Source organism: Corvus kubaryi, unplaced genomic scaffold (genome assembly GCF_017639235.1).
Source record: "Corvus kubaryi isolate FWS band 111438036 unplaced genomic scaffold, C.kubaryi_AGA036_p1.0 37133, whole genome shotgun sequence".
Taxonomy (NCBI): Eukaryota; Metazoa; Chordata; class Aves; order Passeriformes; family Corvidae; genus Corvus; species Corvus kubaryi.
Genome location: NW_024581034.1, coordinates 324,996 through 341,729, shown reverse-complemented (window position 1 = coordinate 341,729; position 16,734 = coordinate 324,996). Strand labels below are relative to the sequence as shown.

At 39.3% G+C, this 16,734-nt stretch overlaps 1 protein-coding gene across 1 annotated transcript in view; it reads left to right on the top strand.

Annotated features, from left to right (window-relative positions):
• The window catches only part of HLCS (holocarboxylase synthetase), a 103,109-nt gene that overhangs the window by 12,390 nt on the left and 73,985 nt on the right, over positions 1 to 16,734 (top strand). The window contains exon 4 of the mRNA XM_042021303.1: positions 14,873 to 15,144. Coding sequence (XP_041877237.1) covers positions 14,873 to 15,144 — 272 coding nt within the window. The remainder of the gene's footprint in view (positions 1 to 14,872; positions 15,145 to 16,734) is intronic.

Sequence of the window (16,734 nt, the reverse complement as noted above, 5' to 3'; positions counted from 1 at the left end):
TGTAATATATATTTAAAACATTTCTGATCTTGGGCTGCTGCTGGCTTCTCACTCTTGAGATGACAGAGAGCAGCACCAGGGCTGAGCATTTCTTGAGTACAGGTTACCCAGCAGAGTGGTGAGGCTGAGTTTTCTTAGTTTCAGTTTTATCTTGGAGTTTATAATCGGAATCTGAATTTAAAGTCAAACCTGTGGTGGCAGATTGATCCAAATGGAGGCGTCACATTCTGCCTTGGTGTGAAGGCCGTAGTAAAAGTGGCTGGGTGGGGATTTTGTTTCAGCACTCCTGATAAAGCCTTTGGAGCCAGGGCTGCCTGGAGCAGATGGGGGTTTGGAGAGCAGGAATCCCGGACTTGTGACAAATGCTGCGGATCCGCGGCCATTTGGCACCGCTGCGCCCGCTCTGACCTCACTGCTAAAGATCTGACAAAAGTGGAGGGTTTCCAAGCATAAAAACCCCATCAAGATTCCCTGACTGTCCATGGGCCCTGCAGCTAATTTATGGAAGTGAGACTGGGAAAATGAGAGCAGGCTTGGCATCAGCTGGAGCCCGGCGAGATCCTCTCGAGTTACCATTGCTCAGAAGTGACGCCTCCTTTCCACAATGGGAAATTGTTGTAGTGGTTGTCTGACAATTTCATTAGGGCTCCTTTTGTAGCCTCACTCCTAAACAAATTATGGCCAGAACATGTCTTTAATTAATAGAGATTTTAATTACAGGGACAAGTTGAGTAAATATATAGATAAATAAATACATATAAGTGAGAGGAAATAGAGGCATCTTCTTGTATCGCTCTTCAAAAAAGATAAAAGTGCAAACTTCAGCTGCTTTTGGAACACTGCATTTGCAACATTCAGGTCTTCTGAATATGTATTTTATTCCTTTGACAATTCAGTTATGCACTAATGTTATCAGAAAAATAATTGCCCACCACATAAAGGTGATTATTTATGTTTATCAAGCTGGATTTATTCTGTAGAATTAAGATGGGAGTTGAATTGGAGTTAGCGAGTTAAAAGACGCTGTGGTGTTCTCAGAGTTTGTCACTGGACAAAGACTCCAAAAAAAAGTTATCAGGTGTGACTTGTGCCAGCAGTAGATGGGGAAGGGACTGCCTTGGTGAATCTGTCATGTTTATCCCTTGACAGTTCATTTCCAGCAATGATTTCTGACATGTTGAGGAAATCATGAAATTCCAGGTGCAAGGGGACTGGAATTTGGCATAGGCCTATCTGGCTGACACGATGCAGTTCTTAGAGTGAAAAGCTGATTAAAGAACAGCTGTCAGCTTAAATCAGAAAGTTTGCTGTCGTTTCTACTGCAACTGTCCTGTGAAAGCTCTTTTTTTGGGGTTGCAGTGGGTGTTCCCAACGAGCAGAACGTGTTACAGTTTAATAAAGCTCTGTACTCACTTGGCACTTGGACTGGTGACATGAATGACAAAGGATTTATGGGAATACCGAGGCAAGTTTTTCTCAGAAGGAAGAAAATAAAAAGGGAAGACATCTTGTGCTGTCTGTTTTCATGGTACATGTATTTTTCTTCTACCAGGAAAAGTATCCTGTGTAAAGGTCCATCAGGGCAACTTGTATTTTACAGTTAGATCATCCAGAGCTGCTCTTCACAGGGTGACATGGTTTCATTTCAGGAATTTCAGCTGGTCAGAGTTTTATCTCTGCCAGCATTTCCTAGAGGGTGCACAGTAGTGATGAACTGTGGTCCTGCATCTGTCTAATTCCATAATTCTATATACAGGCTCGTGTATGTGTATAGGTGTGTTAATATGTTTAAAAAATACATAATTATTTAAATGTGTATAATTTTATTGTGTTAGCCATATTGGCCACCTCAAGTTTCAGAAATTATCTCCTTTCTTTACCCATTTCTTCCTAAATACACAAGATAATAAAAACAAGTCAAGTGCCAGAGGCCCAGAGGAGACCAGAGAAGTGCTCCAGCCCTGAGAAAAGTTGGGGTGAGAGTTATCCATGCACTGTGTAAATCAGAGCATGCTCCTTGACTGATGAGGATAAGAACTTTTTTTTTTTTGGAGGGAAAAAATGCAGGAGGAAGAGCTGGTGGATCTGGTTTGATAGCAGATGAAAAAGCAGAGGCTGTGTGGGAGGAGGAGAGAGGGGAATGGGGCAACAGCTGAAGAGCAGAGGTAAGGAGCAAGACTTGAACACAGAGAAAATAACCTTATTATTGCATTTTCTAGCATTCCCTACAGCTGCTACTTGTTACAGACATATCTAATAATTTTAGCTATAAAAACTGTGCTACTTTGGACTGATGGTTTCACTAAAATGTGGGACAATGTTGGATTTTTACAGCTTGTTTTATTGAGAATCACTTCCCTGATCTAGTGTGTGTTGTTTCTCAAGTCTGTACTAGATTGTGCTGCTGAACTTATCTAAGAAATGTTTTAAGAACTACTTCAGAAAACATTTCAAAATACACTTCTTGATTTGTAAAAACAAATAAATGTATCATTAAAATAATAGTAAAAGCCAAGCCTTAGCAGGATCAGTATCGAGGAGATTTTAACACAGAAAAGGATCTTTTCTTCAGTTTGAGAGTATTGATTGTAATAAATTTACGATTTTTGCACGTGGTGAGAACTAAAATTTGGAGTTCAGATCACCTAGAAACCAAAATGTTTCAAAGTGGGTTCACAGATTGCTGAGTCCCAAAACATTTGCTGGACAAACAACCCATTTGTGAATTTTTAGTCAGCTTCTTGCCTTCAATATAGACTTAGAGAATTCCATGTCTTAACACCTTCAGCCAGAGAATCTAAATAAAAATAAGGCCGTTTTCATTTGCTGAGGGAAGGGAAGAGAGATGCTGGATATAATGTGGATTACTGAGCAATACAATTATGGCTCCTTTTTTTGTGATAGTTTTTTGATGTTACACTTGCAACAAAGAAATGAATCACAGTTTCTTTTGTCATTTACCATTCATCTGATGAATAGGTCATAACTTAAGTAGAAAGGGTTACATTGGTCTCATTGTTAAAATAATTTAAAGTCAGAGCAGCATTCAGTTGGAGAAAGTGTCTCAGTTTCAAGAGCTGTGCCTGGATGCTCCCCACCTATGGAATAAAGTCAAGTTTCAGGAACTGAAAAACATCTTAAGATCCTCGAGAGTTCAAAGAACGATTTTGTGCGAGCACGTCTCAGCATTTCCATGGAGTCAGAATCGATGAAAATTAATTCCAGGAGGTATTTCTGAAATTCTTCTGCAAGATAAGGAAAAATAATTGTGTTTTGATGCACGATTGTCAAGATCTAAATAAAAAATTGCATCTGGCATGTTTTGACTTTAGAACTTATTACATGAAGCGAGCAATTACCCGTGCATTTTTCTGGTCTGGAAGACATTTCTTCTTCCCAAGATGGAATTGTTGGTTTTAGGACTAGTGAATGTACCACAGCTCCTTGTCAGGAGCAGCAGCTGCAGACAGAACTTTTATCTGGTTACTTTTCCATTTTTTAACTGTATTTTGGGTGTTGGTATCAGTACAATTATTTGCTGATGGAAAAGAAAATACAGTAGCTGAAAGCAAATGCTAATTCCTACTTTTTTGCTTCCTTAGAGAGAGAGGCCCTTTCCCAACGTTACCATAAGCAGTAGGAGCTGCAAATTATTATAAAGATTTGAATTTCCAAGGTTTTGTTAGAAATCCCTGGAGACACTTAAAGCTGGACTTCTGTCTGTAGAATATTTCTGTCATTATTATTATTATTATTATTATTGCTTTTTGCAATTATGAGAAGTTTTTCCTTCTACCTGTTTTAGCCATAGGCAGCATGTGGGAGGGTAAATGTTGGATTTGGTGTTTCAGTCCAATGGTATTTCTGAATAGACAGAAAAGATAAGGATTTGCTTTTGGTATCTCTGCAGCACTTTTGGAGGTGGAAGTGGACTTTTCTCTAAATATTTTGAAGCTTTTTTCTATCCTAGACAGTCCACTTTAATTAGCAGCCCAGGATTAGCAAATTAGACATTTTTGAATTGCAGTAAACTTTAATATAATTATTGCTGCCCTTATTGCTCCATACAAAACAATTTCTCCATCTGTTCAAGGACATTTCTTCCTTTTAGAAGCATTTGGTAATTTGCTGGTAGAATTTCACTTTCACAGCCACTGTCACAATCCTCTTTTTTTTTCACAAGTTTGACAAACTGGAAGGCCATATCAAACTTTAAACTCAAAATTAAATAATAATTGTTTTGCTTTCAGTCTCCTGTTTCCCCGGCAAATTATGTTCAAGAAACAGACCCAAACTGTGCTTATTTAACCAAGGATAAATTAATCACTAAATGTCACGTGTTGATACAGATTTTGTCTGCTTTGAGTGCATTAGTTTGTGTGCAACTATTCTGGAAGTGCATTTTAAACTCCTTTTTTCTGCATTTTAGTACTGATTGAAGTAATCCCTGAAACTTTTTCCTTCAGGACAATTTATTTTTAGAAGTTACCCCTTTGGTTTGGGACTATTAATTATAACGTAATAACTTTCAGCAAAGTTGGTTCATATTTAATCAGTTAAAAGTTCATCTTTGGAGTTGATATGTGGTAGAATATAAAATTTTTGATCCTTTTGTGACACTAACAAGAAAAATAACCAAGGTCAGGACAGTGTTTCAAAAGCATGGACGGAAACAAAAACACTTCTGAAGTCAAGAGAACCTGGACAGAATGAAGTGAAAAGAATCCTTGCCTGGATTAATATGTTAAATGTTAAAATGTTAATGGGAAAAATCTTTTTCAGGTGTGCAATTCAGATGAGTCTCAAAAAACAAAAGTGAGAGATGTTTGCATGCACTGTAGTTTGATTTTAGTCAGTTTGAGTTCTGTCTGGGCTGTGTTCTACATGAAGTGTTGCACTTTGGATTAACTCCTGTTTCACAGTTGGTGGAGCACAAATATCTGCAGGGGCGGAAACAGGTGGCTGTCCTCAGAAACAAGTCAGGAGAACCCAAAATCCTTCGGGATAAAGAATGTGCCATTGTCAGAAATGCTCCTCCCTGCCTCTGTGTGGTTCTGCAGAACAATTCTCATGCACTGCCTCAGCCTCAGGTCTCTCCTTGTCTGATTCTTTGAGTGCCTCGTTTCCCAAAGCTGCTCCCAAACCCCTGAATTTCAGTCCTGAGCTCTGACTTTGGACGTGGAAATCCAAACATGGCCTTGTGGAGTAGGAGCTCGTGGTGTGTTCGACTTGAGGCAAACCCTGGGTTTGTTCCATAAAATTTGGCCTTATTTCTGTGAGGGTTAAATAAGTTTTATGTCCAGCTTTACAGGATAGATTATATTTGGGGCATTTCTTTCCCCATTTCTCCCTGACCACTGCAGAAATACTTTCAGCTCTCTCTAGAGGCTCTGGATCTCATTCTGGGTCCCCAGATCCAAGGTGCAGTGTAGGATTGGATCTCCATCTTCCTGGGTTTCTTCTGAGGGAAAAATTCTACCCCTTTGCTCTGAGCAAGGTTCAATCCCAGCAGGAGAAAGTGTTAAATCTGAAAAGGCTGAAAAAGGAGGAAATAATTACAACGGGTTAAAAACCACATGGCTGGGATAGCTGTAAATGGGATTTGGATCATCCACTCTCACAGCTGAGTGTTGTGTGAATACTGTGTTTAAATACTCTATTTTCAACCGTGTTTTGTAAGAAAAAATTATTAATTTCTGATAAACTGGACATCGGTGAGGCTTCTTTCAGGGTTCTCCATTTGGTATCCAAGTTTTACATTGCTGTATATATATATGATGAAGCATGAAGTTTGTTTGATACTCTGCTAAATAAAAAGCAGATTTACTTTTTTTTAAACTTTTTTTTAAACTTTTTTTTTTTACTTTTAAAAGAAATAATCCCATGCTGTCATGTTAATTTTTTTGAAATATCTTTGATTAGCAAAGAGATCTTCAATGAAAGTTAGTCAGCATTCGCTTAATACTGGGTTTTGTCTTTGCAGTAGGTGTTTATAAATAACAGAGCAAGCGTATTTTTGCCATTATAGCGTATAATTTCTGAGAAATTCTTCCTTTCCAAGATGTTCCTTTTGTAATTTATAAATCACTCTGTCAACCTGAATGTGTTTTAGAAAGGAATACAAAATCCATGGCCCATGTTGAACATCAGCTGTGCAGCTTCAGGGACGGGGCTGCGTTGTAATCCCCGAGCCGTGGTCCACGTGAAAACGTGGTGTGGTTTCACCTTAATATTTCACAGGCATTTCTTTAGCTCCAAAACCCCTCCAGTGTGACAGAGTGGGGAGGTTTTTTTCCTCAGAAGAGGCAAAAATGAGGTCCAGCTGAAAGCTGGTCGTTGGAGTTTAAAGCGTATTTGCAGTGCTAAGAGGAGAATCTTTGGCTCCTGTGCTGCTGTTTCATATTCACGAACACTAAATTCATTCACATTTGATGTGTGTAACCCTGCTGAAAGGCAAAACAAACCTGATGGAAAACCCTCAGCTAAGAATTGTGTATTATCAGTGCGAAGAAAAAATATTTTCTTAGGTTTTATTTACTTAACTCATTCTACTGCTAATTCCAAGATTTTCGACAAACAATTTTGTTGTTAGTTTAAAAAAAAAAAAAAAACCAGGTTTGGTACCAAATAAAAATAGTATTATGTGATAGCTGTTTAAGAGAGCCAGTTTTAGCTGCTGGATATATTGCATCTAATTTATTGCCCTATTAGCTGAGAACAAAATTCTTCTGTATTTTTTTCCTAGTCCATACAGAATATTTTTGAGAGTAATTTAATATATGTGTGTACAGCATTTAAGGTTAGATTTATGTCTTAATTTATTCTTCCAAACATGACTTTGATTATATAATTTAAAAAAAAAAATCAACCCACTTTAATATGCATAATGCTCAGATTTTAATGCAAAAGTGGAATGTCTTTTCCTTTCTGCTTGCTTTTCCTAGGCTTATTTTTAGCCCAGTTGCACATAGGCTCAATTTACTGTACACTTTCCCTTCAGAAAAATAACAATTTTGTTACAAAGTAGGTGTCACGAAGAATTAAACACCCGGCCCGTAATTTCTCACACCTTTTCCTGGTAGGATAAATCACCACCTCGCAGGCCTCTGATTTATCAGCCTTTTTGTGAAGTGTTACGTGGTGATGTTGTGTCAAAGGTGGACCTTGTTCCTCTGGGTCCTTCCCCCTCAAAGGCAGATTTATGGGCTGGGGCAGCAAACGTGTCCCAATTACGGGGCTGTTGTGGCACCAGTTCCGCTCTCAGAGCTGCTCATGCACTCTTTAATTTCTGAGATTCAAAGCTGCAGGCTGGTAAATGAGATTTTCTCCTGTGATTTTTGTATCCTTTACTTTAAACTAAAATTTTATTATTGACTGATACCGAGCCTAAACTTGGTTTTTCGTGTAACGCGTCGACGGTGCGTTTGTAATCAATTAGAGAAGTCCTTATTTTATTGTTGTGTGTGGATATGGAGTTGGCTTAGCTTTAATAAAACATTTTGGATTGTTTTCACACAACTCCCTTTTGCTCTTTTTCACCACGAGACACAGACTGATCAGCAAATTCCGTTCTTAGCAGGAACCTCGAGTAGGCCTCAAAAGCAGCGCGAGCCACGAGAAACGAGTGCAGTGTTGTAAAACCCTGCTCCATCAACCTGAGGAGTTTTTAAGTAGACTTTTGGCCTTTCAGATGGAATATGCTTCCCTTCCCAGTGTCCTGGGCTTTTTTTCCACATGCGTGGATGGCCCCAGGATTTTTTTTGCCTTTTTTTTTTTTTTTTACAGCTACGCTTTCAGTTCTGGATGACGTTTAGCCTTTGACCCAGGCACTTTCTTACAATAAACAGTTTGTTGATGAGAGCAGCTGCTGGGAAGATTGTTTCCAGACTGTTCTGCCGCAGCTGAGGAAGGAAGGGAAGCAAAATCTGGGATGCACCTTACGGCCTCCTCCCCGTTCCTCCCCTCGGCTCTGGTTTGTGCTGAGCAAACCTCCAGCACCTATTCCCATCCTGCTTGTGCCTTCTGGTATCCCAGCTCCCAAGTGGAGCACTCTGCTAAAGCCAGGAGAGATGCAGAGATAGCAAACTTGATGTGAAGACCATAATTAATTTCTTTATGGATTATTTTTAACCTATTGACTCTCATTTGTCATTATTTTCTCAGCAAAAAGGAACATCCTGACTTATTTTTCATTATCAGTGAATCCTGACCTGGGCCCTGCTGCCTGTTTCCCAGGATGGGCTGCTGCCCATTGGATAAATGAATTTTCTGCCTACACACAGTGCTTTTTAAAGCTAAATTTAATTCTGGATTCAGATTTAGGCAGGGATTTATGAGCAGTTGCTGGACGTGTAGTGCGGGAATGGGTTGAAATCTAAGATGCTTCGTGTTCAAAGCAATGGGGCTGCAATAAAAAGGATAAGGATACCTTGCAGCACTTTGTTAAAAATCTTGCCCTTTTTTGGATGAAGTATTCCACATATCAGTTGGGAAAATGGATCCACTCCTATCCGTGGCTGTTTCTGCTGGGATGATGCACTGTGTTTATGTAATGCAATACTTGTTTTTAAAAACACACTGAAGAGTGGAGACAAAAATAAGGCACTTGACTAAGTCTCTGGAATGATCTTTCAGAAATGATGAGCTTTTTCTGCCTCCCTTCAGAAGGCACATCATAGACTGAAGTAACCCAAACCACTGGAGACTCCTAAAAATCAGATTGGTTGGGAATTGAAAAAGTTGCCAACCCTGCCATCTTTCTAAATGTTCTTCTGTGCTTTGTGCAGTCAAAATCTCCTGGTTTGCACCGTGTCTCAGTTTAGGAAATATAAAAATATTATTAATAAACTGAAACAGATTTCCAGGCTGTGCAGAATCCTGGGAATGCACAGCAAGTACCAGCCAAGTAACTCCAGTTCATGAGAACATGAAATGAAAATGTGCCTCGGTTGTAGGACAATAAAATCTTTATGAAGTTCTTCAGGCCATGGGGAAAGGAGGGAGTCGAGAAATGGGGATTTCTCTCCTTCCTAAGGTTTTTACCCTGTGAACTAAAACACCACCAGTGAAAATAATGGCCTGAAATTAATTGTAAACAGTTACTATTAAAGGAGTTTTCTAAATGCTGCCTAAAAACTGGATTAGTTTGAGTACTTCTTGTATTTCCAAACAGATTTTTAATGTGTTGTAAATAGGTTTTGTGTTTAAAAGTTGTTTGTTCCCTTTGTTTCAGTTCTTATAAAATCCCTCTCCAAGCTTGCACTTCCTTAAGTCTGGAAGGGCAACACTGAGGACTCTAGGTGTGGATGTGCAGTTTGGGAATGTTATTAAATATTAATAACATCAGCATTGAAAATATTATTATTATTACTATTATTATTATTATTATTATCTAATGAGATCTAATACCTGTCCTGCATCCTCTCCAGTTCCTCTGTGATCACCAAGAGATGATCTTTCCTCCTTTCTCTATCAAATTTTTGTGGTTTGCTTTTTTAATTTCTCTCTCATTTCTTCAAACTTTTCCTAAAGGAAAAGTCATTGCACTTTGCTTTTAAGGGAAAACGATGCATTTTAATGAAAGATTGAGGCAGTAAGCTTAATATATAGTATTTTACAAAGCCTCATTAAAAGGTAATGTAGACATGGTAGGGTTTGAAATGAATAAAGATAGGAGATAACATCATGTGTATTTAAACTAAGGAAATAAATATTTATATATTATATATTATATATTATTATATATTAAAAAAAATTTTTTTCAGTGATGTTAAATATTGTTTCTCTTGGATTCAAGAGATGCTATGGAAGCTCTCCCGTGGTTAATTTAAATTTAACACCCTCAAACCTGCAGGGCTGTTGAGCAAAGCTGTGTAAGACAAGGAGAACATGGCTATATTTTTGTCTGTATGTGTCTGTGCAGGTGTGAATTTTTGTATTTAAGTTGAACTCCAAGCCCAACTCTTCATTAAAATATGTCCTTTTCTATCAGTGTTGATAGAGAATCCACGGGGATGAAATATATACATTGGAGATCCTACTTGAATTGTGTAATATTCCTTTGGGAACAGGCAATTCTGATAAAAAAAAAAAAAAAAAAGCAGATTTTAGTCATATTGAAGGTGTGATGTCTGGTTTTGCTCCAGACAGGCTCCTCTAAAAGTTTGGTGCCTGATTCCTGTGTAATCTTGGTTTGCTTGCAGTTTACAAACATGAACGTGTAAATAAATAAATAAATAAATAAGAGATTTAATCACTCTATCAGCTGATAATTCCATGGATCAGTTCACCAACTGCAAACTCCTCAAAAATAGAGGTAGTTCATTGGAAAACATTAGGTTTTATGCAAAGGAAGGGGAAAAAGTTTCTAAATCACGTTCTGTGTCTCCCGAAAGTGAATATTTGGCCTCGCTTCACAAGCACAGCTAAAGTGCAATATTTTAATCCCATTATTGAGTGTTCAGGTGGAGCATCAGTGGTTAAAATCATCTCCTTTCCCTCACATGAGAGGAGGGAGCTGATGGGAAATGTTTGGTTCGTGGCATTGTGTTTGTAGCTTTCATTTCGTTTCGCCTCCATGTTTTTAATAGGAACCAAATGAATTTAGGCTGTGAGTGAATTTTGTCTTAACAAAGAATTCCATTGATAGAGAGTTTCGGGCCCATCGTTGGAGTTTGGGAGGAAAGAGCAGCTCCCAAATCTGCCCAGTGAGAGATATTTGAATTAATCTGTGTGTGTGCATGAACATAGAGATAAAAAAATACATCCAAATCCTATCTATATAAACAGATTGTAAGAATAAAGTCTTGGATTTGGGTTTATTTTCAACCATTATAACTGGGAGTTTATGTGCTCGGTGCAGAACTCTCATTGTTTGACAGAGCCCAGGTGCAAATAAAATCTTCTCCATCAGGAGCTGTAATTTTGTGTTATTTTATACTACAACAGAGAAGGGTCCATATGCAGCTGGTTTTTGTCTCCCTCTTTCCTCCTTGTTCAATCTCAACCTCTAAGTGAGCGTTAGGGAAAAGTGAAACTTAATGGTTATGAAATTAAAAAGAATTTTGAACAGCAAAAGCAAACTTCTGTTACGGAGCAGTTTCTGCCCACACCTGACCAAACTCTTAAAATCATAGAAAGCAGATGTGAAATGAGAAATAAAATACAGCTTTTGCTCCTCCTTCTTTATGTTGAGATTACCACAACGAGCAATTTGTGCTGGTGAGTGGAGGAGCTGAGGGTCTGCAGTGTGCAGTAGCTTAACTTTGGATTTCTGGGAATTTTGGGAATTAATGTCCTCTACATCTCCCTTCTTGCTCGGAACTTTTCATTCAGTGCCACTCTCAGTCTGACAATCAGAATTCTTCTGGTGTGTCCCTGGGTACCAGATCAGTGCTTGGAAATTCCCAATCTCTCCTTGCTTCTCTTTAAAGGATTTAAATTGACCTTTGGAGTGTGGAGAATTTATTAGTGAGAGGTTTTGGGTAGTTTTGTTGGTGCAGTTCTTTTCTGCTTCTGGTAAGTGCTTTTTTTATAATGCATTGAAATTACATTTTTTACCATTTAAAATACGGGTAGAAACATTTTCTCCTTATAAATACTAAACTTGTAGATGAATATTTTAACTCTGAAAAGCCGAGTAGGTTTTTTGTCACCGAGTTGTTTGGTTGGGATGTCAAATTTAATTCTTACTTCGAGAAAGAAGGGAATATCTTTGCCTGTGGGAATGTACACGTGAAAAGTGTGACTGGAAGAAAAACCCCGCAGTTTTATAGGAAATAATGGCCTTAAGATGAAAAAGGACAGCATTAAATTAGGAATTGGGAAGAAATTCTTGGCTGTGAGAGTGGGCAGGCCCTGGCCCAGGGTGGCCAGAGCAGCTGGGGCTGCCCCTGGATCCCTGGCAGTGCCCAAGGCCAGGCTGGACATTGGGGCTTGGAGCAGCCTGGGACAGTGGGAGGTGTCCCTGCCATGGCAGGGGTGGCACTGGATGATCCTTAAAATCCCTTCCAACCCCAAACCCTTCTGTGATTCTGCAATTCTACAAAATTAAATTTGGCTTGACTTCAGTTCTCCTGCCCAAGCCTGATGAGTATCAGTTTCAGAATTTATTTGTGCCGCCCTACAACAAGTTTAGTTATTAAATGCACAAAGTATGTCGCTGGGAGGTTGGGAAATCCAGATTTTCCATGATTGTGTGTTTGAGTAGCTGCAGATCCTGTCAGAGCCTGAACACGGAACAGCTGCAGCTTCTGGGATTCCACAATCCATTAAAGCTTGGAGCAGCATCCTCCACGATTTCCAAAAAGGCCAGGGAAAGGCGTGTCCAGCAGTTCGGGTGTTCCCTGCCCTGGTGCTGGATGCCTGGGCTGCTCCCGAGGTGTCCAGCAGGTTCCTGAGCCAGCACTTGTCGTGTCAGTGGCCACCAGAGGCTGCTGCAGAACGGCGGATGCTGCTGGAATAGGAGAGGTTGGGAATTCCAGCCGGATCCTCGGGTTAAACCACACAGTTCTGACACGATTATATTCCTTTTCAATGGACTTGAAGCAGAGATTAACGCTGACTTCATATATATGTTAATTTCATTATTCGATAATGTTGTTTTTGCTGTGCCAATAGAATTTGGGGACCACAAGGCACCGGTTCAGCATCCCTGTCCCTGGAACTTTGTGTGAAGGAAGTTCTTACAGTAAAAAATCATTTTTCCACTGTGACCAGCACTTGAAACTTTGTTAAACGTGTAAGCCATGTTTTCTTAGGAATTTGTAAAAATCCCCATCCTTGATTATGTGTTCCTCGTGTTTATATTTTTCATCAGCTCAATAAACCCTTGGACGTTATGGGGGGAAATGAACTTGAGAATTACACACATACAACAATTCTTAAATGGTTCAGTGTGTGTTAGAAGCAATGAAATCAAGAAGTTTGCCTAAAATCTATGGGGAAAAATCACTTGAAGTAATACACTCAGGAGGGTAAAAGGTTGGAATTGTGTGGCATATTTAGAATAATGGAGCATCACACAGGAATAGGTGCTACTTTGTTCTTTTCAGAAAATATTCTGAGCAAAAGTACACCAGAATTTCTGACACAGCCTCAAGCACTCTCATGATTTGTTTACGATGTCGTCACACTTTAATCTCCTTTATTTTGTAACTTAATTTCTGTAAGACTGTAAAGCCATCCTTAGGTGAGTTAAAATTATGTTTCTGAGCATAGGACTCGCACACCCAGTGCTGCTGAGTGAATTTCTGGGTTTGGAAAGCAATAGGAAAACACTCTCTGATTAAGCAGAGTTTTTCCATGTTCTCCCTGACAGAAATGAAAGCTGTAATTTTTCCAAATATCAGTTACAGCCAATCAGTTACTGTGGGTATGTAAAACAAGTAGGATAATGTGTAAGGAATTTATTTAGTCTGTCAGAGCTCTGGTGTTACACTGAGTGAAGGTGCAAGTCAAAGAAATGCTCACAAAACCTTCAATCATCATCACATCATCATTTATGATGCATAGCAAAAGATAAAAAAAGAGGGGAAAGGAAATATTTAAAGCATATTTTATCCAAGAAGTTAGAAAATATTCAGAGGCAGCTTTAGAAAAGCAAGAAATGAGAAGTAATTTCTCCATAACTAAAATGTAGCTGCTGAGTCTCTCTTAGGTTGTTCTGGGGCTTAGAAGCGAGTGCCTGATGGAATTTGGGAAAAGTTACTCCTTTCTTTGTGTCCTGCTCTGCCACTGGTGCTGCAGGGCTGCAGAGCAGCCCCTCTGCTGGCACTCAGCACAGGCAGCAAAGTCGGTGAAATTTGAGAAAATGCCATTTCTGGGGGTGGAAAATCCAGAGAAGGTGTTAGGAACAAGAGCACTTCTCTCATTCCTTCTTCAGGTAGAACAGTGGGATGTGGAAAAGAGGAGTCATTCCTTGGATAGATAACTGTTTATGGGAAGTTTGCTCTTCTTTTGTGGGTTTTGAAGAGTTGGGCTGGAGCTCAGAGATGTCTTGTTCAAGGGCAGGAGAGCTTAGCCCTGCCTTCAGCACTCACGTAGGAAATGTGTTCCAGTTCCCAGATACAGCAGTGATGGGAACGAGGGGCATGTGCTTGGTTAGAACCTTTTTATTTAAAAATCACATCTCTTCCTCCTGGAAATTTGGGGGCAAGAATCATGAGTGCCTTATTTCCAGTCGAATTGGAACCACAATTTTTTGTGGTTTCATTTATCACCTAAAAGACCACTTCAACTCCCCAAAATTTAAGCTGCACACTGAGCAAAAAGTCCCAGAATCTGTGTTTGTGGCTGTTCCTAAAGACATGGCAAACATTTCATATCAAACCTCTCAAAGGAGAATTAGTTACCTCCAGCAAGAGTGATGTGTAACATTCAGAGTGTCACTACATGGGTACTAAGAGTAGTAAATCATCCCTTAGCTGAAGGCATGAGCCATTTTAGCAGAAATTCCACTGAGAAATCAGTGTTTTTCTTAGCTGCTGGTTTAGCCTTTAAATCGAGTCTTAGTGATGGACTAAAGGGCTTCTTGCAGCTGAGGATCTGAGCACGTTGAGAATCCTGCAGGATGCAGATGAGTGTGTGCACTCCATGCTTCAGGATGGAGGAAGGCCACTGCAAACCCTGCTACAGAGACAAGTGAAGTTTAATTAATCTGCAAAGGAGCGTGGTCTCAACTCCAGGACAGTGTTGAGTAGTCAGGCCAGGCTGGACCAGGACAAGCAGCAGAGCTTACTTTTTGAAGAGAAATGGAGTTAATTTTCCTGTTTTGAAGTAGATGATTGCTTGAATAAAAATGGACTTGGAAGAAGGTTTGTGTGTTTTCACATGGGGCGATCTGTATTTCTTATTTTATTGCCCTTGCCCGCAGGAAATCCATCTTGCTTTCCTGAAATGGCTGGAGGGAAACGTGGATGCTGAGGGATTAAGGGCATCCAGCAAGGTGTCTCTGAAATTTGTTTCATGCTGTGAGTCCAAAGTGGAAGTGACTCCGTCCCTGATGCCAGTGGTCACGGAGATGGGAAGTTTCTCCTCAGAACATTTCAGCCTGAAGACCTATCAGGAGCATCTCCAAACCAAGAAGCTGGGAAAGATCCTTCTTTTCACTGAGGTGACCACGACAACCATGGATCTTCTGGATGGGTAAGATGGGGATCCAGGCCATCCTGAATTAACTTTCTGATTGGGAATTCATAATTACGGTAACATACAATGTTCTGAAAGAAACTGGACACAAACCAGAGAACTTTGTGTTCACAGGATGTTAATTGATAATATATAAAATACTGAGCCATAAAGGGTGGGAAGAGATGAGTGGGTTAACTTTCTCTTGGTAGTGGAGTTTAATCTTTATTCCTCTGAACATCACCATAAGGAAATTTAATTTAATAAATACTCATATTTAGGAGATGAAATACATTCTCTAGTGCAAGTTATTTGCTAAGCCTGTTACTTGAGAAGAGTGATACCAAGCAGATTGTACCCCTAATTTTAACATTCCTATTTTCTCTCATTTCTTTTGCTGAATATTTCACTAAAATGCTCTTTAGTGCTTGGTTTGGGTTTTTAAAAACATGGATTAGGGTTCTGGTAGAGATGCTTTCATCATCACACAGATGACCCTTGTGAATGAGCTGCAGGATACCTTAGAGAAGGTTGTTCATGAGAGTTTAAATGGGATTAAGTGATAGGAAAATCACAGTTACTAAATCTCAGCTTGGAGTCTGTGTACAGAGGCTGTACTGTTGTGTTTAGTGGAAGTCTGATGGAAAAAACTGTCTTTGGGAAGTTGTTGCTCTTCAGGACAGAAACTCTTAAGCTTGTTTCTACCTGCAGCTGTAAATCCTTGTGGCAGCTACTTTTGAATATCAGGGTTCATTTATCTGCAGAAACTGCAGATGAATTTTACAGGTGAAAAATAACCTCAGGAATTTAGTTTGGGATTTTTTTCTTCAGTCGAGATTAAATTGTCTGGAGTGTTGTTGTCACTGATGAGTTTAACCAACAATAATGGCTTCAGTTCTCAGCCTGGGAGCCTAAACTGGGAGACTGATAAAAGTTACAGAATATTTTTTCTTGCAGGTAATAAAGGTGATTTGTTTAGAATATGTGCACACAAAGTCTGTGCACATGGGTGCATTGTAACAGTGTTTAATTAAATGACTTTGTAGTCTTGCAGTGACACAGTGACAGAATTACAAATGGTAGATTTTGCAAGAATATTGCAAGTTAGGGACAAACACAAATTTCAATTCCAAACTATTCCCAGTGTGTGCAAACACCCACACATTAAAATTGTTGCTTTCTAATTTTGCCAATCCTCTCCCCTGGATTTCCATCCTGCAGCTGATTTTGCAGTGGCTTTTGGAGAGATAGAGACTTGCTAGTTTGGTAAGAGGCCACAAAGAGTTATTTTATAGAAATACAGTTATTTGTTGCATTTGCTTCTTCATTTTTCATACTCACAGCATGTTCAGCCCACAGGGTTGAAAGGACTGTAAGAAACTGGTGATAATTCAATAGATCAAGAGGTTTCTTCCCTCCCAGTTGGTTTTGGTTCTCAGTAACATTATTCCTATATCTCAATAAGATGAAGTGTTTAATTCAGAGTTTTGTGATTTGATTTGGATCAAGCTAAATAGAATCTGACCAATTTATGAGTGATTAATTATCAAGGCAAGGGAGATAAGAGAACTGGTCTTGGTTTTTCCGATGTGTTTAAAGGTTGCTTTT